Source organism: Equus asinus, chromosome 21 (assembly GCF_041296235.1).
Source record: "Equus asinus isolate D_3611 breed Donkey chromosome 21, EquAss-T2T_v2, whole genome shotgun sequence".
In the NCBI taxonomy this organism is placed as follows: domain Eukaryota; kingdom Metazoa; phylum Chordata; class Mammalia; order Perissodactyla; family Equidae; genus Equus; species Equus asinus.
Genome location: NC_091810.1, coordinates 52,069,343 through 52,090,831, shown reverse-complemented (window position 1 = coordinate 52,090,831; position 21,489 = coordinate 52,069,343). Strand labels below are relative to the sequence as shown.

The 21,489-nt window shown below is 45.0% G+C and overlaps 1 protein-coding gene and 1 long non-coding RNA gene across 2 annotated transcripts; both read left to right on the top strand.

Moving 5' to 3' along the window:
- The first annotated feature begins 1,721 nt into the window (after positions 1-1,721).
- LOC139041348 (C-C chemokine receptor type 5-like) lies at positions 1,722-5,736 on the top strand. Its single transcript, XM_070492608.1, has 3 exons — positions 1,722-1,868; positions 1,956-2,008; positions 3,615-5,736. The coding sequence occupies exon 3, from the start codon at positions 3,626-3,628 to the stop codon at positions 4,688-4,690; it is 1,065 nt and encodes a 354-aa protein (XP_070348709.1). The 5' UTR covers positions 1,722-1,868; positions 1,956-2,008; positions 3,615-3,625; the 3' UTR covers positions 4,691-5,736.
- A 34-nt stretch (positions 5,737-5,770) lies between these two features.
- LOC139041349 (uncharacterized) lies at positions 5,771-14,851 on the top strand. Its single transcript, XR_011496327.1, has 5 exons — positions 5,771-5,909; positions 6,732-6,834; positions 7,102-7,147; positions 8,381-8,449; positions 14,082-14,851. It is a non-coding gene; the product is annotated as an uncharacterized lncRNA (long non-coding RNA).
- Positions 14,852-21,489: the final 6,638 nt, after the last annotated feature.

Genomic DNA, 21,489 nt, shown 5'->3' with positions numbered 1-21,489 from the left:
ACGTGCATCGCCAGGGCACACAGAATGCTCTTCAGAGAAACAAACTGAATTTAGCTGACCTATTTTCTATGAATGTGCATGTGGATCTCTGTGTGGCCCATATTTCACTGCTTCAGTAGCTCACAGAGGGCCAGGATCTGCAAAGACCCTACCCTTGTTGTATCATTTGATCTTGACCGCAGACCTATCGAGTAGGTTTGTGTTTTGGGGTTTTTGCCCCCATTTTACAGATAAGAAAACTGAGGCTTGAGAGTTTCAGTAACTCGTTCAGAGTCAAGAAGGAAACAGTGAAGCCGGGGTTTAAACCCCACAGCACGTCTGCAGAGTCCAGTTCTTCATCACCGCCTCTCGAATTGCCCATGCAGGATGAACTGGAACATCTTTTGCATGATTCACTGTCCTGGTTTTGATTGCTGGTCGTTGGGCGCTGTTGTAACACAAACCATCACCCTATATGGGCTGGTTCTTGGTCGCTGGGCTACTTCTGCCTTTCCTGGCTTTCCCCGACACTCATTTCCTCCTGGTCTCTGAGCACCAACCATTAGCTTCACCCTTCCAGCCTCTAGTTCGCTGACACTAATCTGCTCTAGACGGGGACCCCAGCGAACCAATTTTGTTAGAATTCTATAAAATAAACTGTCTCTAAGAAAGGATTACGGAATGAGTAACTAAGACTTTGAGGTTTATTGAGAGCATATTCTGTGCTAAATCCTGGACGGGGCTGCCTCACGAAATCCTCCCAACAGACCCGGGGAGCAGCTGGAGTGTGCAGCCCAGCGCACAGATGGGAAAGCTGAGGGTCGGGCAGGCCTCAAGCTCGGGCGTCTGCCTGAAGAAGTCGCTTGCTCAGCCCGAGGGGGAGGCTGCCTCCACAGGCTTAGGGTCTCCTTTGCCATCCCTTAGCTCAGAAGCCAATGCTTCTTATTTCATAGTGAGGAAACAGACACCCCCAGAGGGCGTGCTTGTGGCTCAGGAGCGGCTCTCCCCTGTGTTCTCAGCTCTGTTGTCAACAGTTGAGGTTTGCAGATAAGGAACCAACCACGAAGAAAGCTCGATGTGACTGCCTATACAGTAGTCTGCTCGTATGATCCTGAACCTGACCCTGTCCCTCTGTCAATTTTTGCCCATTTCCTGTTGAAAATTTCTCATACTCCAGATAGACTGTGTGCGTGGCGGGAGGAGGTCCGCTGCCTCTCCATCTGGCCCAGCACAGGCGCTCACAGGTGCTGCTGGCGTGGAGGGCTGCAAGACAGTGACGAGGCAGAGGGAACATTCATAACGACTCCCCCCACTGCCCCTCAGGTACCTGACCCGGAGAAAGCTGGGCGACGTGTTTAGCTGCAAGGTGAACCTATAGTTAAAACCCTTTAGACAATGTTATTTTAGTTTACAGAGAAAAACAGTATTGAGTGGTGAGCGAGTGTGTGAGTCGAGGTGGGCGAGGGGGATGGAAGGAGAGTGGATAAAGGGGAGCGCGGGGTTGGTGTGAGGCACTCCTGTCCCACTTTGAAGTTGGTTCCAGCTGGTTTTCCTGGAGGACAAATAGGAACAGAATCAGAATCTCTCACCCTTTTCGCCTCACCACCGATAAGCCCTGAGGTCTTGTAGAAATCATTTGCTTCCTGGACAGCAGTTTCTTTCAGGAAATTAGGGCTTTGGACTAGATGGTGTGAATGTCCTTCTAGTTCTAACATCCTTCAGTTCTTTCTGTTTTCTAACAGACTCTGCGCAGTGGACGAGCAGAGAACCAAAAGAAGACGGCACACTCGGGGGAGACGGCGAGTACACTCTCAGACGGAGGTCTAGTCTCCAGCCTATTTTTAGCTCAATAGGAAAAAAAGAAGAACTGTTCTCTGATTTTTTGCCTGGTAATATACTTGTTCATTAAACTCCGCCCCCTCTCAAAGAAGCTGCATTTCCTACTTTCACACTGTCTATATGTTTGATTCACACAGCTCAGCAGAGCAGAGCAGCTGAGACATCTGTGCCCTGACGAGAAGGCCTCCTGGTAAGTCACCTCCCAGCCCCTTTGCCACTAGTCAGCTCAGCTCCTGGCTGAGTAACAGCCTGTAGAGGAAACCCAGAGAAGACATTAAACCATACCAGCTGCTCGTAGAACTATCCTAAAATACCATCTTTGAGACAAGGAAAGACTTAGGATTTAGAAAGAGTTTCAGACCGTGATAACATCAAAGATATAAAACATGATTTTGAATGAAAGTTTTTAAGGGTAGAAAATTATTATTATTATTTTTCAAACCCTCACCTTTCAAAAGAGAGATTTTCAGAGAGGTGATGGTTGGCCAAACTCTTGGAAGAGGTTATCTTCTGGTGAGGAGCACAACAGCCTCCGCAGGGGATGCCCTTGAACGTGGGGCCAACCAGAAATTGTGTTAAGTCTGGTTCTTTTGTTTCGTTTTGTTTTTCCCAGAAAAAAGGGAAGCCTAAATATTGTGAAAATTAATATCAAATTATAATATGAAATACAGTTTTCCTTCAATATATCAGTTTCACAATACATGCAGTGTATGATTCCTTTACTGGCTCTGAATTTAAAGGTGAAATTTTCTGTGTGCTTCTCCCAGCTGCCTAACGTGAGGCACAGGGAGCTTGAGACGTACAAAGATAATTAGAGGCAATTCTGAGCCGAGCAGTGGAGCTGAAGTAGACCAGGCAAGCCAGCAGGCTGCGAAGGGGCCAAGCTAACCCGGAATGTGTGGTGGTGGATGAAATATTTTCCACTTGGCCATTTCTCATGTATGTGTGGGAGCTCTTAGTTTTAGCAGCTCAGGAACTACAAACACAAACTTCAGAGACAATGTGAGACAGGCAGTCTGGCGTTTACAAAGTGGCTGCTGGCTCCTATGACCTTGTGAGGGGCACTTGGGCACGAGCCCCTTTCATTCTGACCACATTGAGGTGCCAGGCTGACCCCCCCTCCTTAGTCCTCTCGCCAAGGAGGAAGGGTGGCATGGTGGATAAAAGTGCAGGCTGCCTGCATTCAAAATCACTTGCTTCCTAGCTGCGTGTCTTTGGGCAAGTTACTCATCCTCTCTGTGCTTCAAGGTCCTTATGTGCAAAATGGGGACAATAACATGACCTGCCTCCTAGGGTCAGCTTGAGGTTTAATGACTGAATGGATGTGAAGCTTAGAACACTGGTTGGCATGCAGAGCGCCCTTGGGAACTGGTCATGATGACTGGCACACTCGTGGGAATGCTCTGAGGAAGCTAACTCCAGGGACCAGCAGCTTCAGCACGGACTATAAGACGGTGTTGGACGGCGCCTGACTCAGTTTCTTGAAATTCTTTTCAAAGCCCCATCAAAGCCACTCCCTGTGGTGACAGAACACCAGATTTTATTTGGAGAGATGATGCTTTCATGAATTTCCCCAACACAGCTGAGCTGTCCGTCTAGTGAGCAGAAAAGCTGGCAGCAAACCTTCCCTTTACTAAAAAAGTTCATTGTTTGGCCAAAAAAGGGAGCTCAGTTAAATGTGGAAATCTATGTTCCAACTTTAAAAACCTATTACTGTATAAGATGGCTTGCATCCATGGTGGGGTACTAAACACATTCCAGGACTTTATAAGAGATCACTGTTTCTTTACTCACAGGGTTGAGCAAGATGGGTTATCAGACGACAAGTCCGTTCTATGACATCGATTACAGTACGTCAGAGCCCTGCCAAAAAACCGACCTGAGACAAATCGTAGCCAGGCTCCTGCCCCCGCTCTACTCGCTGGTGTTCATCTGTGGTTCTCTGGGCAACATGCTGGTCATCCTTGTCCTGATAAAGTACGTAAAGCTAAAGAGGGTGGCTGACATCTACCTGCTCAACTTGGCCATCTCAGACTTGCTTTTCGTTCTCACCCTCCCATTGTGGGCTCACTACGCAGCACACGGTTGGGTTTTTGGAAATAGAATGTGTCAACTTTCGATTGGACTCTATTTTATAGGCTTCTTCTCTGGAATCTTCTTCATCATCCTCCTGACAATCGACAGGTACCTGGCTATCGTCCATCGTGTGATTCCTTTAAAGGTCAGCACCGTCGCCTTTGGGGTGGTGTCAAGTGGGGTCACTTGGCTGGTGGCTGTGTTTGCCTCTCTTCCAGGAATCATCTTTACCAAATCCCAAAAAGAAGACTTCTTGGAATCTGAGAAAGAGTCTGTTTACTCCTGCGGCCCTTATTTTCCACCACAATGGAGGAATTTCCATATAATAATGATCACCATTCTCAGCCTGGTCCTGCCACTGCTGGTCATGATCATCTGCTACTCAGCAATCCTGAAAACCCTGCTTCAATGTCTCCCCAGGAAGAAGCACAAGGCCGTGAGGCTCATTTTCGTGATCATGATAGTGTACTTTCTCTTCTGGGCTCCCTACAACATCGTCCTTCTCCTGAGCTCCTTCCAGGAAATCTTTGGCTTGAGTGACTTTGAGACCTCCAGTCGGCTGGACCAAGCCATGCAGGTGACGGAGACGCTTGGGATGACGCACTGCTGCATCAACCCCATCATCTACGCCTTCGTTGGTGAGAAGTTCAGAAGGTATCTCTCCATGTTCTTCCGAAAGCACATTGCCAAACATCTCTGCAAACCTCGCTGCCCAGTTTTCTGTGGGAAGACTGTAGAACGAGTGAGTTCAAGAAACACCCCTTCCGCTGGGGAGCAGGAACTCTCAATAGCTTGATAAAGGAGTAGCCGTTTGCTTATTTTCAAAGGGAGATAACAATCTATATTTGATAGTACACCTCGGGGTTTGCTGAAGAATAGAGGCCTGTAAGTCTCTAAAGCAAGTGCCCAAGAACCTCAGGGCTGTGTGTACCAAGACAGACTTTTGTCACTCCTTGCATAGCCAATGTGTGCTCAGGGAATATTCCAGAACAACTGTGGGTAGAGACGTTAACTCTCCAGCAAACTCATCTCAGTTCCTGGAAATGCCTCATCGCCTTGTGCTGATGCTCTTTTTCCAGCCTCCTCCATGTCTTCATTCGCTCTCTGATTCCATCAATCTCTTGTAATCAAGGACCCAGCTGGAGGTGGGGAGGAGTGCAGCCAGGCACCGGTGAACGGAATGAGAGTGAGTGGGGTCAGGGCCAAGTGTAAGGAGGAGGGAGACATGAGCACAGCTGAGGCTGGATGAAGATGAAGGTGATGGGTTCGCTCATTCAGCCAGAAAATAAATCTCCCACCCGTGTTTGACTTTGAAGACTCCACCAGGTCGTGGAGAGCTTGGGAACCGCGATAACTTTCTGGAGCTTTGGTTGGGTCCATGATCCCCTTCTCCATACACTCATGACACATGTTCGCCATGTTACGTTTTATCTATAACAAACACACCCCCTACATTTAAAGTTTACTAAATATCATGCTGCATTTTTCACATGGTTCTTAGGCCACATCCCTCTTTATAAAAATTTGTGACAATTTTTGTTTATTAAATATGCATGAGCTACAATGAGATAAACAATTAAAAGCCCTGGTTTGGTCTTTCCAGGGAACGGTGTGGGCTGGAGGTAGTGATTATGGGAAAGTGTGGGGACTAGTGAGTTCCTCCATCAGGAGTGGAAGAGCCTTAGCAAGAACACAGGAGGACGTGTGAGACCACTATGCTTCCAGAATCAGCTCAGAGGAGAGGCCAGGACGGATGCACCAGCACCAGTAGAGGCCTCACGTCTCAGATCGGACCATGCGTGTGTGTGTGTGTGTGTGTGTGTGTGTGTGTGTGTTGTGTGCATCTGTTTCCTGTTGCCTTTGCCTGCCTCCCTGCTGCCCTTGACCCATCTGTTTCCCCACAGCCTTTGCCACATAACTCTTGCCTGTAGGATTGTCCTTCTCCCAAACCCAGTTTGTGGATGTCTAGCGGGGTAGAGTTGGGGAGAACGTGAAGGAAACTGTGCAACAAGCAGGTTCGTTGGGCCCAGGAGAGGGAAAACAATGGGTGGGGGCACTGGGCTGTGTCCTTGGGGCAGAGAAGGGGTCTGAGATGTGACAGAGACCCCTGCCTTGGAAATCACCCGTCTGGCCTATGATCTCAGGGTGTAAGTTATCAGGTTGGGCGGGCCTAGATGAAGAACACTGTAGATGGGTTGGTACAAACTACCTTCCAGGACCTCATTGTTGAATATAGGCATGGAGTTCAACATTTTTTTGTAAAAGTAAAATTAAAGCTGAAAACTGCAGTTTGCAAATGTGGTTGCTGGGGACTGGAATTGGTCACCCAAAGACATGTCTCTTTGGCATGAGGATTATTTTGGGCTGGTTACTTTTAAAAACTTCAAACATGAGAGAAACTCTGAAAAGTAGAATTTACTTACCCTTTGTTAAGAGACATTTACATTTGTAAAGAAAATCTCCATCTGTAAATGTGTCTTCCTCTCTGTACCAGGAAGAAGGGGGGATGACCTTATCTCTAGAAACTCTTAATCAATGTGGAAGGCAAGGACTTAAATCTGCATTATAACCTTACCCTTGTTTACTGTGCTTTTCTGGTAATCTCCCATAACTGACTCCCCCCAATCCCAACATCCTCCTTTGTCTTTAGCTGAGGATATAAGGTGAGAGCTTCTGCCATTTTGGTGAGGTACTCAGTTTTTCTGGGTCTCTCCCATGTATACATGTTATAAAGCTTTGTTTAATTTTCTCCTGTTATTCTGTGCCATGTGAATTTAATTTGTTGTCCAGCCAGAAGGACCCAGAGCAGGTAGAGGAAATGTCTTCCTCCCCTACAGTTTGGCGACTTGGATGGGATAAAATTTCACTGGCTGGACACTGCTCACTCCTGGACTGCTTGCAACCAAGAGATCCTGGACCCCTGATGAGAGCTGGCAAGAGGTAAGAGTTCTTACGACGTCAGTCTCCCGGATCTCTGCTTGCAGGGTCCAATGGAAGCAGGAGTGGTGAGATTTTCTGCTTTTCTAATTTTAGACTAGTGGGGGGAATTTTGGTGAGGCTAGTGTCAATGCAAATAGTCCATAACCAACCTATAAATCAAAATTGGGGTGAGTTTATTATGAGCCAAAGTGAAGATTATCACCGGGGAAGGCCTTAGAAGGCATTCCAGAGAAGTGTGAGTTTCAGTACTGTCTTATATCTTTTCAGAACAAAGAAGATACATTGGACACACCCAGGATACATTTTCAAAGAGGTATTCAGTTGCAAATTAGCAGGTCAACATGACCATGATGCCAGGAAAGGGACTAATCCAGGCGTTACCAAAAGGGCGTTACCAATAAGGTGTTGTTACCAATAGGTCACAGGAGCGGAAGTATGCATTCTTTCTCTCAAGAGAGTCCTTACTTTAATGGATAAGCAGATGTACAATGTGTGTTTGATAGGCCATAAGTCAGGCTTTCTAGTTCATGCCGAATCAGTTTTGAACTCGAATAGTTACCCTATATACCTCAATATGTGAAAATTTCTTGTCACTAGCTTCTTGGATTCAGCAACTCTGGGATTTGGTTGAGCACCTGTTGGTTGTAGATCCTTTTCCTCCCAGAGAGAGTACTTTTCCTCGTCTGTCTTTTTTTGTTGTTTGTCATAAGGTACAGACACCTCTATAAGCCTGTTGTCTGGGCCTTTTGTCTTGTTCTATGTCTTGAGAGCTGGGTTTGTGAATTTTCTGGTCTCCGCCATCTGGAGGAGGCATGTACTGGCACACATCTTGGTGGCCAGTGGAGTAGACTGGGGTTCCGGGACACTCTCTCTTTGTCCGGCTGTGTCAGCTCTCAGGGGAGTTTGTCATAGGGGGTCCCTACTGCTTTCATGAGGGGCCTTTGTCATCTCAACCTTTGTTGCTTGCTGTGCAAGGAAGGCCTTTACTTTCTTAGACTATTTTTGGGAGTGAACGTTTCTGGATCTCTTTTGGGGACGCCTCCCATGTCCACGGTTAAGCTTATTGGCTGAGTTGCTTTTAAGATCCTACTCGTCAATATGGCCAGACGATGGATCATTTAAATTGGGAAAACTTCTAAATTGGGGGAAAAAATTTGTGAGAGTTCTCATCATAATTTTTATCGGTACATATGAAAAGGCCAAATTAAAAAAGAAACACACACACAGAAAAATAGTGACTAGCTTTAAGCCCCTGACTCAGGTTACAATTGAAATGATGAAAAATAAAAGTGTAAGTGTTGATAAGTTTATAAAGATTAGAATGCTTGAGCTGATTTTTTTTTATAAAGAGGTTATATCAACTTTGCCTGAGTATGTTTTAAAATGTCTAACTGGGAATACTTCCCTGTCCAATATTATAAGGCCATGACCTATTGATAAAGTCCTGCCCATGGGTCCTGTCCCCACGCTATTCTCTGAATAAAGGAGTACTACTACCAGACCCTGAGAGTCCAAGAAATCTTTCTTTTGACTCCTTGGCTTGCAGAGCCTGCATCCCTTCTTCTGGTGGCCCGTATGGAGACCTTGCTTCACCAGCTTGTGAGCTGAAGTTCTGGTAAGTGCACTTTTCTTCCTTGTGCCTTTCTCTTTTTCAAGGATGGATCTAAATTCACTTCTCCATCAGGAACCTTCTTGGACAGCTGTATGAATCCACGTTTGCTGCCCATGGCTATTTTATGGGGCAAACCATGGCATTCAACCCGAAGAGAACCAGTACCTTAAGCCTGAGGGTGATGAAGAACAAATTAAACCATTCCTTCCTAATCCTATCTCTAATATATAAATTTTACATGGCCACAGGTAGACCATGTAACTCATCAGGACGGCCGCCAATCTCCAAGACTCCTGCAGCAGGTTTCTTTTCCTAAGGCTGGTTTGGGATCCCTCCCTATGGCTCCTGACCACACTCTGAACCTCGGGAAAGTCCCAACTGGGACTCTGGTTCAAGGAAAGTAACAAACTCTAACCTCTGGTTGAGTATGGGAACCCTTTCTTGGGAGAACAGCTCCAGGATGCAAATGGGTAGAATGTCCCCCAGATGGGTGGAAAATTCTTCACTGTTTTTCTCTATTCTTTTATCTCTGAGACCATTCACCAGGCACCTATTACTGCCAGGCATAATAGGGAAGATATACAAGGGATGCAATGCAGGGGGATGTCCCCATCACCCCTTGCTATAGGAACTCCACAGGAGGAACAACGGGTAGGACGCTGCCCTAGGTTTAGGGGGGATTTTCAAGGTAATGGACCCTTTTCTTTCATCTCTCTTAAAGTTACAGTGGCCATTTTGGGCTCCTTTTGAGCTTTGCAATTGAGAAACAGAGAAATCTTTAAAGTGTCAAAGGATCCGCCCCTGGGAGCCCCCACTCTGGTTTCTGGGCCTGATCACCCCGGTGACCCCAAGTGGGGTACCCTCTCTTGGCAGTTGACTCGTTGAGTATTTTAGATGCCTACTGAGTCGGGTATAAGGATAGGAGACCTGCAATTTATTCTGTGAACTGTCCTGCCCGTGTTGTGTGCCCCGGCATGAGAACTGTTGTATGACCCTTATTTTGATAAACCTCTGGAAGAGGCCACGAGGGTGAGGCCTGATCTCCTCTTTTCCTTTCTTTGTCTGTTTCCTTTGTCATCTCCTCTATTGTCACCAAGTCGAGGTTAAGTTCAGGCTGGACCTGAGCAGAACCTGGATCTTTGGTAAATTGAAAGCTTGAAACATTTTTTCCAGGGACTTAACTCTCAACCCCGGTGCTGGGAGCCCCAGCCTCCGGCCAGCTCCAGGCCTTTGCCTCCTGCTTCCCTTGGCTCACCTTGTGCTGGCTCAGGGGCTAAGTGCCTGGGCTGAGCGGGACCTGACTACATCTTATAACTATATCGATGCCCACACTTGGGCTCTGCACCCTTTCTCCAGCCCACTGTCAGTCAGACACTGGCTTTACTGCTATGGGGAATACCCCAAGCATCCCCGGAGACTCACCCCTTGGGTGCATTTTAATTGGAAACACTTTCAATTGGATGGATTATGCCCCAGAAACTCCATCTTGGAGAAAACTTGAGAGGTTTCTCTCTCTGTACCTTTATTATGTAGTTGGACAGGTAGATCAACCTATACTATCATTTGAGTTACAACCCAGTTTCCGGGAAATCAAGAGCAACTATCTTTAAAAAAATCTTGTGAGGCTAGAAAAGCAGCTCTAGAGGTGGTTCAGGCTCCACCCACTTCCCTCATCTCAAAGAGCCTGCAAATCCTCTGGGGACTATCTAGCCCATCACTAATTTCTAAGACTGAAGAAAAAAGGAAAGGGAAAAGGCCAAAAACGTGGCCATAAGCGTGCCCTTGCCAAAAATCTAGCATCTTGAGTGTCTTCTCCACAAATATTACTAAAAAGGCTCAAAAAAAAATTTGGATTCATAACTAGGGAGCTTTGTATTACTGTACCTGATTCATGGCAGTAACTTTTAAAACAATAGGTGTGGAGACTCTGTGTGTGTGTCTATATGTATGTTAGATGTGTATGATATTTTTACCTCCAGATGATATGACTACAATTAAGAGCTTTGTTCAATTGGCTAAAAATAAGCGCTTGTGTAAATTGTAAATATTATAGAACCTAACTCAACTGTCTTTCAAGTTAACATGATATAAATTAATCTTTGGTAAATGAAAGCTTATTTAAGTATGTTGGTTTGATTAAAATGGACATGTCCTCCAGAGTTAGCACTGGATATGATGCAGACATGCAGCCTTTCTTCTACATTTATTGGTCAAATAAGCTGATGTTATCTCTATTACAAAACTGGTTAACAAAAATAATAACTTAAATGATGGCTAATTTTGACTAATGTCTCATGAAGTTTTATAGGCAATCTAAATAATTGTTGGGATCGAGTAAACTAAACAGATGTGAAAAAGCTACAAGTGTTAGGTAAACTTTTTAAAATAATTATGTCTTATGACATGTATATTTAAAATAAATTCCAGAATCTTTTTGGTAACTTGAAAGTTTGAAGTTTTGCTAGGTCAATTTAAATGATAAAATTCATTGAGTATTTAGATCATTTCCAAATAATATATTAGACATTAATTATTAAATATATGTTTATCTACTTTTGGCTTCTTATTACAAAGAAACTAAAAGGAGTTTGGGTCTATCAGTAAACATGTCTTGTATTTTACCACGAAGTAGCATGTTTCTAGAAATTATGAAAAGTATTTATAAATTTGCCAAACCACAGTATGCTAATATAAAACACAGTTCATAGTTGCTTACTTTTTAGTTTTTACTAGGGTCTGTAAGGGTTAAAAATTTAATTGATATATGTAATTAAAGCCACTAAAAATTTAAGAGGAAAACATCTTTGTATCTAAGGAAAGTAAAATGTATGTTTTCAGTAAAGAAGGTATAAAGAGTGAGATATGTTTGTTTGTTGGGTTAAGAAAGATAAATCTGTCCTAAAGTACCAGAAGGGAAGAAAATTTGGGACGAATTCTGAAGGTAAAAAGAAAGTAGTGGAAGGTTTGTGAAGGAGCAATTCTGAAAGGAGTTTTATGCTGGTGAAGTTGACTAATATTAAAGTAAATGAGTTTTAATGTTAAAAATAAGCTGGTGCAGAAATTAAATGTTGGTTTTTCTCTCAAAGGATAATTCTCCTGAACTTCTAGTCTGCTCTTGGTAAAGAGAGTATGGAAAGTTTTTTCTTTAAGTTGTCTAGCAGAAGGGATTGTATGTTTTATCAAAATAAATATCCTGTATTGTTTAGCAAGTCTTTAATCACAGGCGCTAAGGTCTTACAGCTGTTTGATCCTCTGAATTTGCCTAAAAGTATTTAGTTGTCACTATGGTTAAACGCATAACTAAACACTGTGTCAAAGGGACCTATGGTGTTTTGTGGGTAAAAGTTATTGATATAGATGTTTAAAAAATTATATGACATTCCTAAAATTCTTATCTATCCTGGTTATCAGGCATAATTCTGGTTATTATTTTAAGGTGTTTTATGTCACAAAAGTAACCAAATTTCTTTGTCAATTTCCTTTTTTTCTTTTTATTAAGATTATGATAGTTTACAACCTTGTGAAATTTCAGTTGTACATTATTGTCTGTCATGTTGTAGGTGCACCCCTTCACCCTTTTCGCCCTCCCCCCACCCCCCCCTTTCCCCTGGTGCCCACCGATCAGTTCTCTTTGTCTATATGTTAACTTCCACCTATGAGTGGAGTCATACAGAGTTCATCTTCCTCTGTCTGGCTTATTTCACTTAACATAATACCCTCAAGGTCCATCCATGTTGTTGTGAATGGGATGATTTTATCCTTTTTTATGGCTGAGTAGTATTCCATTGTGTATATATATATATATATATATATATATATATACCATATCTTCTTTATCCAATCATCAGATGATGGGCACTTAGGTTGCTTCCACGTCTTAGCTATTGTACATAATGCTGCGATGAACATAAGGGTGCATGGGACTTTTGGAATTGCTGATTTCAAGTTCTTTGGATAGATACCCAGTAGTGGGATGGCTGGGTCATAAGGTATTTCTATTTTTAATTTTTTGAGAAATCTCTGTACTGTTTTCCATAGTGGCTGCACCAGTTTGCACTCCCACCAGCAGTGTATGAGGGTTCCTTTTTCTCCACAACCTCTCCAACATTTGTCACTTTTTGTTTTGGATATTTTTGCCATTCTAACAGGTGTAAGGTGATATCTTAGTGTAGTTTTGATTTGCATTTCCCTGATGATTAGTGACGATGAGCATCTTTTCATGTGCCTATTGGCCATCCATATATCTTCTTTGGAGAAATGTCTGTTCATGTGCCCTGCCCATTTTTTGATCAGGTTGTTTGATTTTTTGTTGTTGAGCTGTGTGAGTTCTTTATATATTATGGAGATTAACCCTTTGTCAGATAAATAACTTGTCAATTTCCATTTTTGAGTCTTGTTGTTTACAGACATTTATTGTTTTACTCTGATGCTTTTTGCTTTTGCAAATATGTCTCATCTTCAGAAAGATTCATGGAAAAGACTCTGACACTTACTCTGGAATACAGGTTTCTGATAATAAAACTGAACTGGGTAAGAAATTACAGAAATCTGGTGGAGAAACTGATGACATCATAAATCTGCTAACAGAAGATTAAGATCAAGAATCAATTATACAGGACTGTATAACTGATGAGGATGATAATAATTTTTTATGACTTTTGCTTGAAATATTGTTCTTTTTTTATGTTTTGCTTTGTTTTCTCAGATTTAAGGAAATCTTCTTCTCTTTTCTCTTATGCTAGCTATGACTTGTAGCATCTTGGTGAAATTATACGTTTGCGAGCAGAACTGAAACATTTATCTTTTTCTCTGTATCTTATCCCTCCAAAATTTGGAAACTTAGTGAGAGAATATGGTTATTTCATGGCAATATAGTTATTTGCATAAGTTCAATAGGAATCTGTTCTCCTTATAACAGGACACAAGTGGAAACATTGGTTATCTTACCAAGGCTTTGACCAGAATGTCATATTTGAGAGAAACATACAGGCACAGATATGACAATACTGCCTTTGAGGAATAAGGTTGACTTTCTGGAATAAAGCCACTTGGAAATATTGGCCTGGTACCTTTTTTAGAGAGATTCTAGCAGTCTGACCTGGTAAGTAAGGAAGTTCACTTATCTGGCAGGTGCAAGGAAACTTGAAATATTTTGGAGGACCTCAAGAAGAGAGGAGTCCACCCAAATCTGTAGGTATTGCAGGCAAAATCTGATGGCAAGTCCTTGGCTTGGCTCTTCTGGCCTCAAGAGGCCTTTAAAGTTCAATCTGAGATTCCTCACAAAAAAATTCCAGGAAAGCAGATTTAAGAGCCTATATGATCAATTGCTATTCTTGCTGCACTTACGTAAATAATTGGGCCAAGTTTTATTGAAACTACACTTATTCGGCAAATCAGTTAGTCTTAATTTGGCTATCCTTGGTAAAAATGAGAGTGATTTTAGAGAGAAAAATTATGTTTCAGTAAAAAACTATAATACACATTTGTGGATATTAGATCCTAGTCCTGTTAATTGTCTTTGAGGGTTTTTCTACGTGTGAACTGGACTGGATCCTGAATTCTTTCAGTCTCCTGAAATATCTGGCTACAAATCCCCAAACTAACGTTTTCAAATTTTTCCCTCATTTTCATACAGAATGATTGAGAACTGAACCTGCCCTTTTTCCTGAAGCCTTGCAAACTGAAGCTGCACAACTTGATGTAAACTTAAGAGAGATTCCTGTCTGTTGTTGTGTAGGCTGGAAGCCACTCAAAAAGATACTTCAACATCCAATGACATTATCACAGACATCTCAAACTGCAAAACATGCTTCGACTCTGACATCTAGAAATCTTGACTGGTTGCCCCCTGGGCTCAGAAACCGGTTTATAATTTGCTCCAACCATTAACCTTGTTTTTCTTTTTCTTTCCATAGAAAGACTTCTTATTAAATATCTGATCATTAGCCTCCACAATATAGACCCAAATTTGAAGCCCACCCGCATCACCACTTCTAAAATGAATTTCCCTGGACTGATCTATACCAGGTCTAAGGAATGTGTTCCGGGAGATGGAATAATCTACCACTCAGCTTCTGACTATGAAACCTCTTAAAGTTTCAAAGAACTGTGAAACTTAAAAGTTTGAAAGGAGGGACTACGGAGGACTGGAATTGGCCACCCCAAGATATGTCTCTTTGGCATGAGGATTATTTTGGGCTGGTTACTTTTTAAAACTGCAGACATGAGAGGAACTCTGAAAGTAGAATTTACTTACCCTTTGTTAAGAGACATTTACATTTTTAGAGGAAATATCCATCTGTAAAGGTGTCTCCCTCTCTGTACCAGGAAGAAGGGGGGATGATCTTATCTCTAGAAACTCTTAATCAGTGTGGAAGGCAAGGACCTAAATCTGCATAAAAACCTTACTCTTGTTTACTGTGCTTTGCCGGTGATCTCCCATTGCTGACTCCCCCCAATCCCAACATCCTCCTTTGTCTTCAGCTGAGGATGGTATTTAAGGTGAGAGCTTCCACCATTTTGGTGAGTTACTCAGTTTTCGGTCTCTCCCATGTATACATGTTACGAAGCTTTGTTTAATTTTCTCCTGTTATTCTGTGCCATGTGAATTTAATTCGTTTTCCAGCCGGAAGGACCTAGAGTGGGTAGAAGAAATGTCTTCCTCCACTACATAGTAAAGTATCATATTAAGAGTTACTATCATCCTGAGCCTGAAATTGTGTATTAGTCACAAACAATTCTGGTTTTCAGGTTAAAATTTTGGAGCACGTTGTCTTTTTTGGAAACTGCCGACTCAACAGAAATAGTTGTTGATCAGGGAGCTGGAGGTCTATGACCTACGGGTTTACTAGTTTACAGTAATGTAGTGTCTATAACATCATTTGGATCACAGTACACATGCCACGACTGTCCTCTCAACTATGCCTTTGTTCTCTCAGACTTGCTGCCAAAAACCTTTTTTTGTTTCATCATGATGTCATGGATTTCATCAGATTTGAATGCTTCTGTGCTTTGCAGATGTCCTTATTGATGCTCAAAAGGTCCCATCTGGGGGCCAGCCCAGTGGCATAGCAGTGAAGTTCACATGTTCTGCTTTGGCGGCTCGGGGTTCGCCGGTTCAAATCCCGGGTGCGGACATGGCACCGCTTGGCAAGCCATGCTGTGGTAGGCGTCCCACATATAAAGTAGAGGAAGATGTGCACAGATCTTGCTCAGGGCCAGGCTTCCTCAGCAAAAAGAGGAGGATTGGCAGATGTTAGCTCAGGGCTAATCTTCCTCAAAAAAAAAAAAAGGTCCTGTCTGGCCAATGGGAACTCCTAAATCAAGATGAGCCCTAATCACAGTTTTCCAACCTTGTTTGTAAAGGAGGGGAGTTGGTCACTTAAGTAAGCCAAGACTTGCCTCTCCTCACAGTAGAGCCAAGTTAAGAACATCAAGAATGTTAGGAATTTTGCCCAGTGCATTTCTGATCTGATGCAAGTGAGAAACAATGGGCTTCTGGAACCTGGCAACTCAGGAGCTGGAAGTTACCATGGTTTTACTTTCTTGCCTGGTGGCTGCAGAAGGTTTCAGAGAGAAGTGGTATGTGTTGGGATGGGCGTGGGGGAGGGGAGGTCACTACTTCACCTTCAGACATTTGCATTATCCTAATGAATGCATTCACTTTTGTTTTGATGATAATGAAGTCTAAATATTGTTTTAAAAAAACCTATAACTTGGAAAATGAATCAATGGTCTAACTAGATTGTTTTAAAAAAGAAACTGATTAGCAACTCTGCATTTCCTGCTCCCCCAGCCTCTGGCAAGCACCATTCCATTCTTCACAACTATGAGTTTGACTATTTTAGGTACCTGATGTAAGTGGAATCATGCAGTATTTGTCCTACTCTGATTGGCTTACTTCACTTAGCATGATGTCCTCCAGATTCATCCATGTTGTTGCATACTGCAGGATTTCCTTCTTTTTAAGCCTGTATAATCCATTCTAGGTATATACCACATTTTCTTTATCCATTTATCAGTGCGCATGAAATTTCAGTTATACAAGATGAATGAGTTCTAAATATCTGCTGTACAACACTGTGCCTATAGGTAACAATGCTGTATTATACACTTAAACATCTGTTAAGAGGGTAGACCCCATGTTAAGTATTCTTACCACAATAAAAGAAGCCTGCCCGCTTTGTCATACTGTGGTGTGATAGATTGTCTTATTGTTCACGAATTTTCACTCCTTCCCCTGTGTGATCACACATGCCGGTCCTTGCCCTGTGGCTTGCAGTGTGTCCTGCAGACGGGACAGCGCCACCCGATCCACAGGTGGCTCTGCCTATAGACACTGAGCAGAAGTGACATCTGCCTCACCCAAGTGGAGAATTAAGTGGAGTCACTCTGAGCCCCTGGCTGTCCCTGCGCAGCCACAGGAGGGCCCGTCCCAGACCGTGACTCCTTCAGCCAGGCCCTGGTGAGCAAGCGAGAAGACACAGAGAACAGGGCCAGGGTCCCAGCCACATGGCAGCCACATGTCACAGGAGCAAGAGGCCCACGTTTACTGTTTTAAGTCACTGAGTTGGGGGCTGGGGGGAGGTGTTTGCTAAAAACAAGAGCTAATTAATACATATGGCATGTAATGACTTCATAAGCAAAATTTGGAGAAGTGTCCATTTGTTTTTCCATCATGGAATTCAATGTGACAAACACACCTGGGCATCTACCACGTGCCAGACTGGGTCGTGTATGTAAAGACGGATGTGTCACTGCCCATGCCCTTAGACTTCCAAGTCCAGGGACTGCTGATGGGGAGGAGCGGTAGACAACGGAATATTCGTAAATCACAGTGCACTGTGCAGAGCACAGAAATAGAGGCATAAGTGACATTTTTTGAGAGCCCAGAGGAGAGAGTGACTAACTCAGTGATAATAATCGTACAGGAGGATTTTGTTGCCAATAAAGAAACTGCCACTTAAAAGTTGCCGACCAGGGGTCGGCCCTGTGGCCAAGAAGTTAAGATTGTGCACTCTGCTTCGGTGGCCCAGGGTTTCACTGGTTTGGATCCTGAGCGCGGACATGGCCCAGCTCATCAGGCCACGCTGAGGCGGCGTCCCACATACCACAACTAGAAGGACCCACAACTAAAATATACAACTATGTACCAGGAGGACTTGGGGAGAAAAAGCATAAAGAAAAAAAAGAGAAGATTGGCAATAGTTGTTAGCTCAGGTGCCAATCTTTAATAAAAAAAAAAGTTGCCAACAATCTCCATTTCTAGCAGTGGAAACCTCGAGTCTCCTTTAACCAGGGGAGAACCTTTGAGTGGGCTGTGTGAGGGAAGCAGAGCTCAGGAAAGGTCACCATTCCAAGGTCTGGGTCTCTCAAGACTCTTGGTGGAGTTGGGGGCTTGACGTAGTCCGCCCCATGCCGTCCTCCTTGATCTGCGGTGCTCAAAGCAGCTGGCCGGGTTGGAGCATTTCTCCGAGAGGCCCTGCAGCTTCCTGGGAGGCACCCATCAAGATGCCATCTTTCCACTTTTGCTTTTGCTCATTATTCACATTTCCCGGACAAACTGAAATGGCCTCCGGTGATCAGCCAGCGGCAAAGTCTACCAAGCGCCTCCAAGAGGAAACGCACGGGCAGAGAAGTGTAAACCCGGCTGATGAGCCACCTCTGTGCAGCTGCCCAGGAATTGAGGGGCGGGCTGGCCCTGGGTGTGGTGAGTGACTGAGGTTGGAAATTTCCTCAGACTCACCACTTTGGCACCATGTTTGTACCCTGACCCAGGGGTGCTCTCACATCCTCGGGACATCCTTGCTGCCTCACTGCCACACCCTGTCTCCACCATCACCTCTCCCATGTCCTCTTCCTCTGCTCAGCTGGTCTGCTGCCTAGTGGATGCCCCACCCAGGAAGGAGGTGCTGGCCTCCCCTTCTTGCAAGTCCCCATTCCTCACATGATTGTCTCAGAGCCCCTCCCATGGTTTTGAGGAGAGGAACCCCCCTCCTCCCCGTCAATCCCACCCACTTCTACAGCCCTCTCCCCCCCAAGCTTGTCTCCTTCTGTGGGACACGGTGGGAGGAGTTGACCTGGTGATGGGGGCACAGGGCTGATTCTGTCACTCTTTGTCAGCCCTGGAGGCGGTGGGTGAGCCCAGGTGTCAGTGGTTTTAAAACTGGCGGGTACTTCACACCTGTTGCCCTCAGCTTCAGGCCGCAGTTGCCAGCTCTGGGACAAGAAAAGTCCCACATGATATCCTGTTATCATAGAGCTGAATCGAGAGCTACAGGTGTGATCCGACCCCGGAAGATCACAGTGGCCTGTGATAGACCTTAATCGGTGCATTCGGCTTCTGTCACTGCACCTAAGATTGCGTTGGCCCAGGTCTGGGCCCTGATCCGAAAGCAATACCCAAAATGCACACAGCAGACGCCCCCACTGAGTGAGTGGGTTTCCACTGCGTCAGGACACATCTAATAAAAGGCAGAGGCAGCAGCCTGCAGGCCTCTACTTGGTTCGACGATGTGCATAGGGCATGGGGGATGTACTCATGGGCTGGGAAAAGGGGAGGCTCTAGAGGACAGAGACAGCGGGAAGGGAGAGGACAGCACAGTGACCTCCCCACCCCGCTCCCCATGAAGCGTCTGAGGCAGAAGGCGAAGGACTGCTGGGAGTCACAGCACCCAGCATCATTGCTGAGGCACACAGGTGACAAAATGCGACCCCCCGGGGGTGGAGTCTTCCTATTTTGCGAGGATCACGGGGATCTCTGGTTCTTCTGGTAAAGGTGGCTTTCGGGCCACTGGGAGCATCCTCCTGGGCCGGGATATGAGCACTGACAGCAACACGCAAAACACAGTGTCCACATTAGTGCACCACAGAGAGAGCCCGACTGTCATCACAGAGCTCTGTCACGTCCAGTCACGGCATTCTGTTCACCAAAGGAAGCCAGGCATGAAAGGGGACAGCATCTGTGATGGCATTTATATGAAGTTAAAGAGCGGGCACATCCAATCCATGACGACAGAGGTCAGAGTGGCCCTTGCCTCTGGGGGAGGCTTCTGGGTGATCATTTCGAGCTGGGTGGTGGTTCCCTGGGTGCATGCATGGCAAACCTCTCCACGCTGACACGAAGGATTAGTGGCCTGTGCTGCATGTGAGTGACACCTCAGTAAAAGTAACAAAGAACTATACTCACAAAGAGTTTTTTAACAACATGAGAAAATGTCTATACTGCAATCTTGAGCAAAAAAGAAAAGAGCATCATACAGAACTGGTGTTGTGAGGGGACAGTTAAGCAAAAAGTATGCACAGCAAAAGGTCTGGATTGAAACATCAAGTGTCAAGAGGGGTTGTTCTGAGATTGTGAAAATGTGCCTAATTTTGTTCCTACTTTCTATTTCTCTGTTTTTCCTCATCTCACACAATGAGAATCCTACGTTTCTGTGGCCCATCGCACTGTTGACTGACACAGACCCAGAGCCCACTCGAGCCCCGGCTGTGTTCATGGCAGCCGCTGTGTGGCAGTTTCAGCTCGTCGGGCTCACGCAGTGGGCCCTTGGCAACCAAGGGGAAGGCTGATGTTCTCCCATGCTGGGGGAGATGCTCTGAGTCGACGGTCCAGGGACGGCGTGGGCAAGGAGAGTGAATGACCCTTGGAACTTGGGTGCAGTGTCTAGGTTTGGAGCAGTTGTCTAAAGGCTGGCCAGTGCCCAGAAAGGAGGACTGGCACCAGACACTCTCCAATATGGATACCAAGTCTAGAGTGACAAGCCAGTCTAAGGGTCATGTCTCCTGGGGAGCCTGAATGCCGTATATATATGTGAATGAGACCCTGCAAACTGGAAGGGCCAAGGTAGAAAGAGAAGCAGAGAAACAAAGTCACAGCATGAGAAACCCCTAGTTTGCAGTCACTGTTGTTTAAGCCAGAACAATGTTCCATTGATGAAATGCTGAAGAAGTTCCCATGGGTCCTCACTTCCTCGTGCATCCTTGGGACGAATCCCGGTCCGAGAGGTGACATGACCTCACCTCTGGACCCAGAAACCTGAAAGGAGGTAACGCACCCTGCTAAACTGGGCTTCCTTGTTTCAGCCTCTGAATCCTCACCCTGTTTCCCACCCAACGTGTATTTTCCAAACCAACCTGGCCATGGAGTCGTTTAGTAATTAAGGGGGGAGCTGCTTTGGGACCCCCAGGGCTAGCACATCACTTGACAGATGAGGAAATGAAAGCTCAGAGAAAGGAAGTATCTTACCCAGGGCACACCACAGTCAGCAGCAGGGTCTGGGCGACTCTGAGGCTGCTCCATTACTCCAGGCCGCCCTCTGCAGGTGGGCACGCCTTCACGAGCTCCACCACCCCTGTGACCAAGACCCAGAACACAGGGCAAAGCCTTGGCTCCTGTGGTCAAAGTAAGACCCGGCCATTGTCACAGACAGAAATGTGATGTTTCTCCAGCAGCATCTGACAGTTCCACCCACGTGCATCGCCAGGGCACACAGAATGCTCTTCAGAGAAACAAACTGAATTTAGCTGACCTATTTTCTATGAATGTGCATGTGGATCTCTGTGTGGCCCATATTTCACTGCTTCAGTAGCTCACAGAGGGCCAGGATCTGCAAAGACCCTACCCTTGTTGTATCATTTGATCTTGACCGCAGACCTATCGAGTAGGTTTGTGTTTTGGGGTTTTTGCCCCCATTTTACAGATAAGAAAACTGAGGCTTGAGAGTTTCAGTAACTCGTTCAGAGTCAAGAAGGAAACAGTGAAGCCGGGGTTTAAACCCCACAGCACGTCTGCAGAGTCCAGTTCTTCATCACCGCCTCTCGAATTGCCCATGCAGGATGAACTGGAACATCTTTTGCATGATTCACTGTCCTGGTTTTGATTGCTGGTCGTTGGGCGCTGTTGTAACACAAACCATCACCCTATATGGGCTGGTTCTTGGTCGCTGGGCTACTTCTGCCTTTCCTGGCTTTCCCCGACACTCATTTCCTCCTGGTCTCTGAGCACCAACCATTAGCTTCACCCTTCCAGCCTCTAGCTCGCT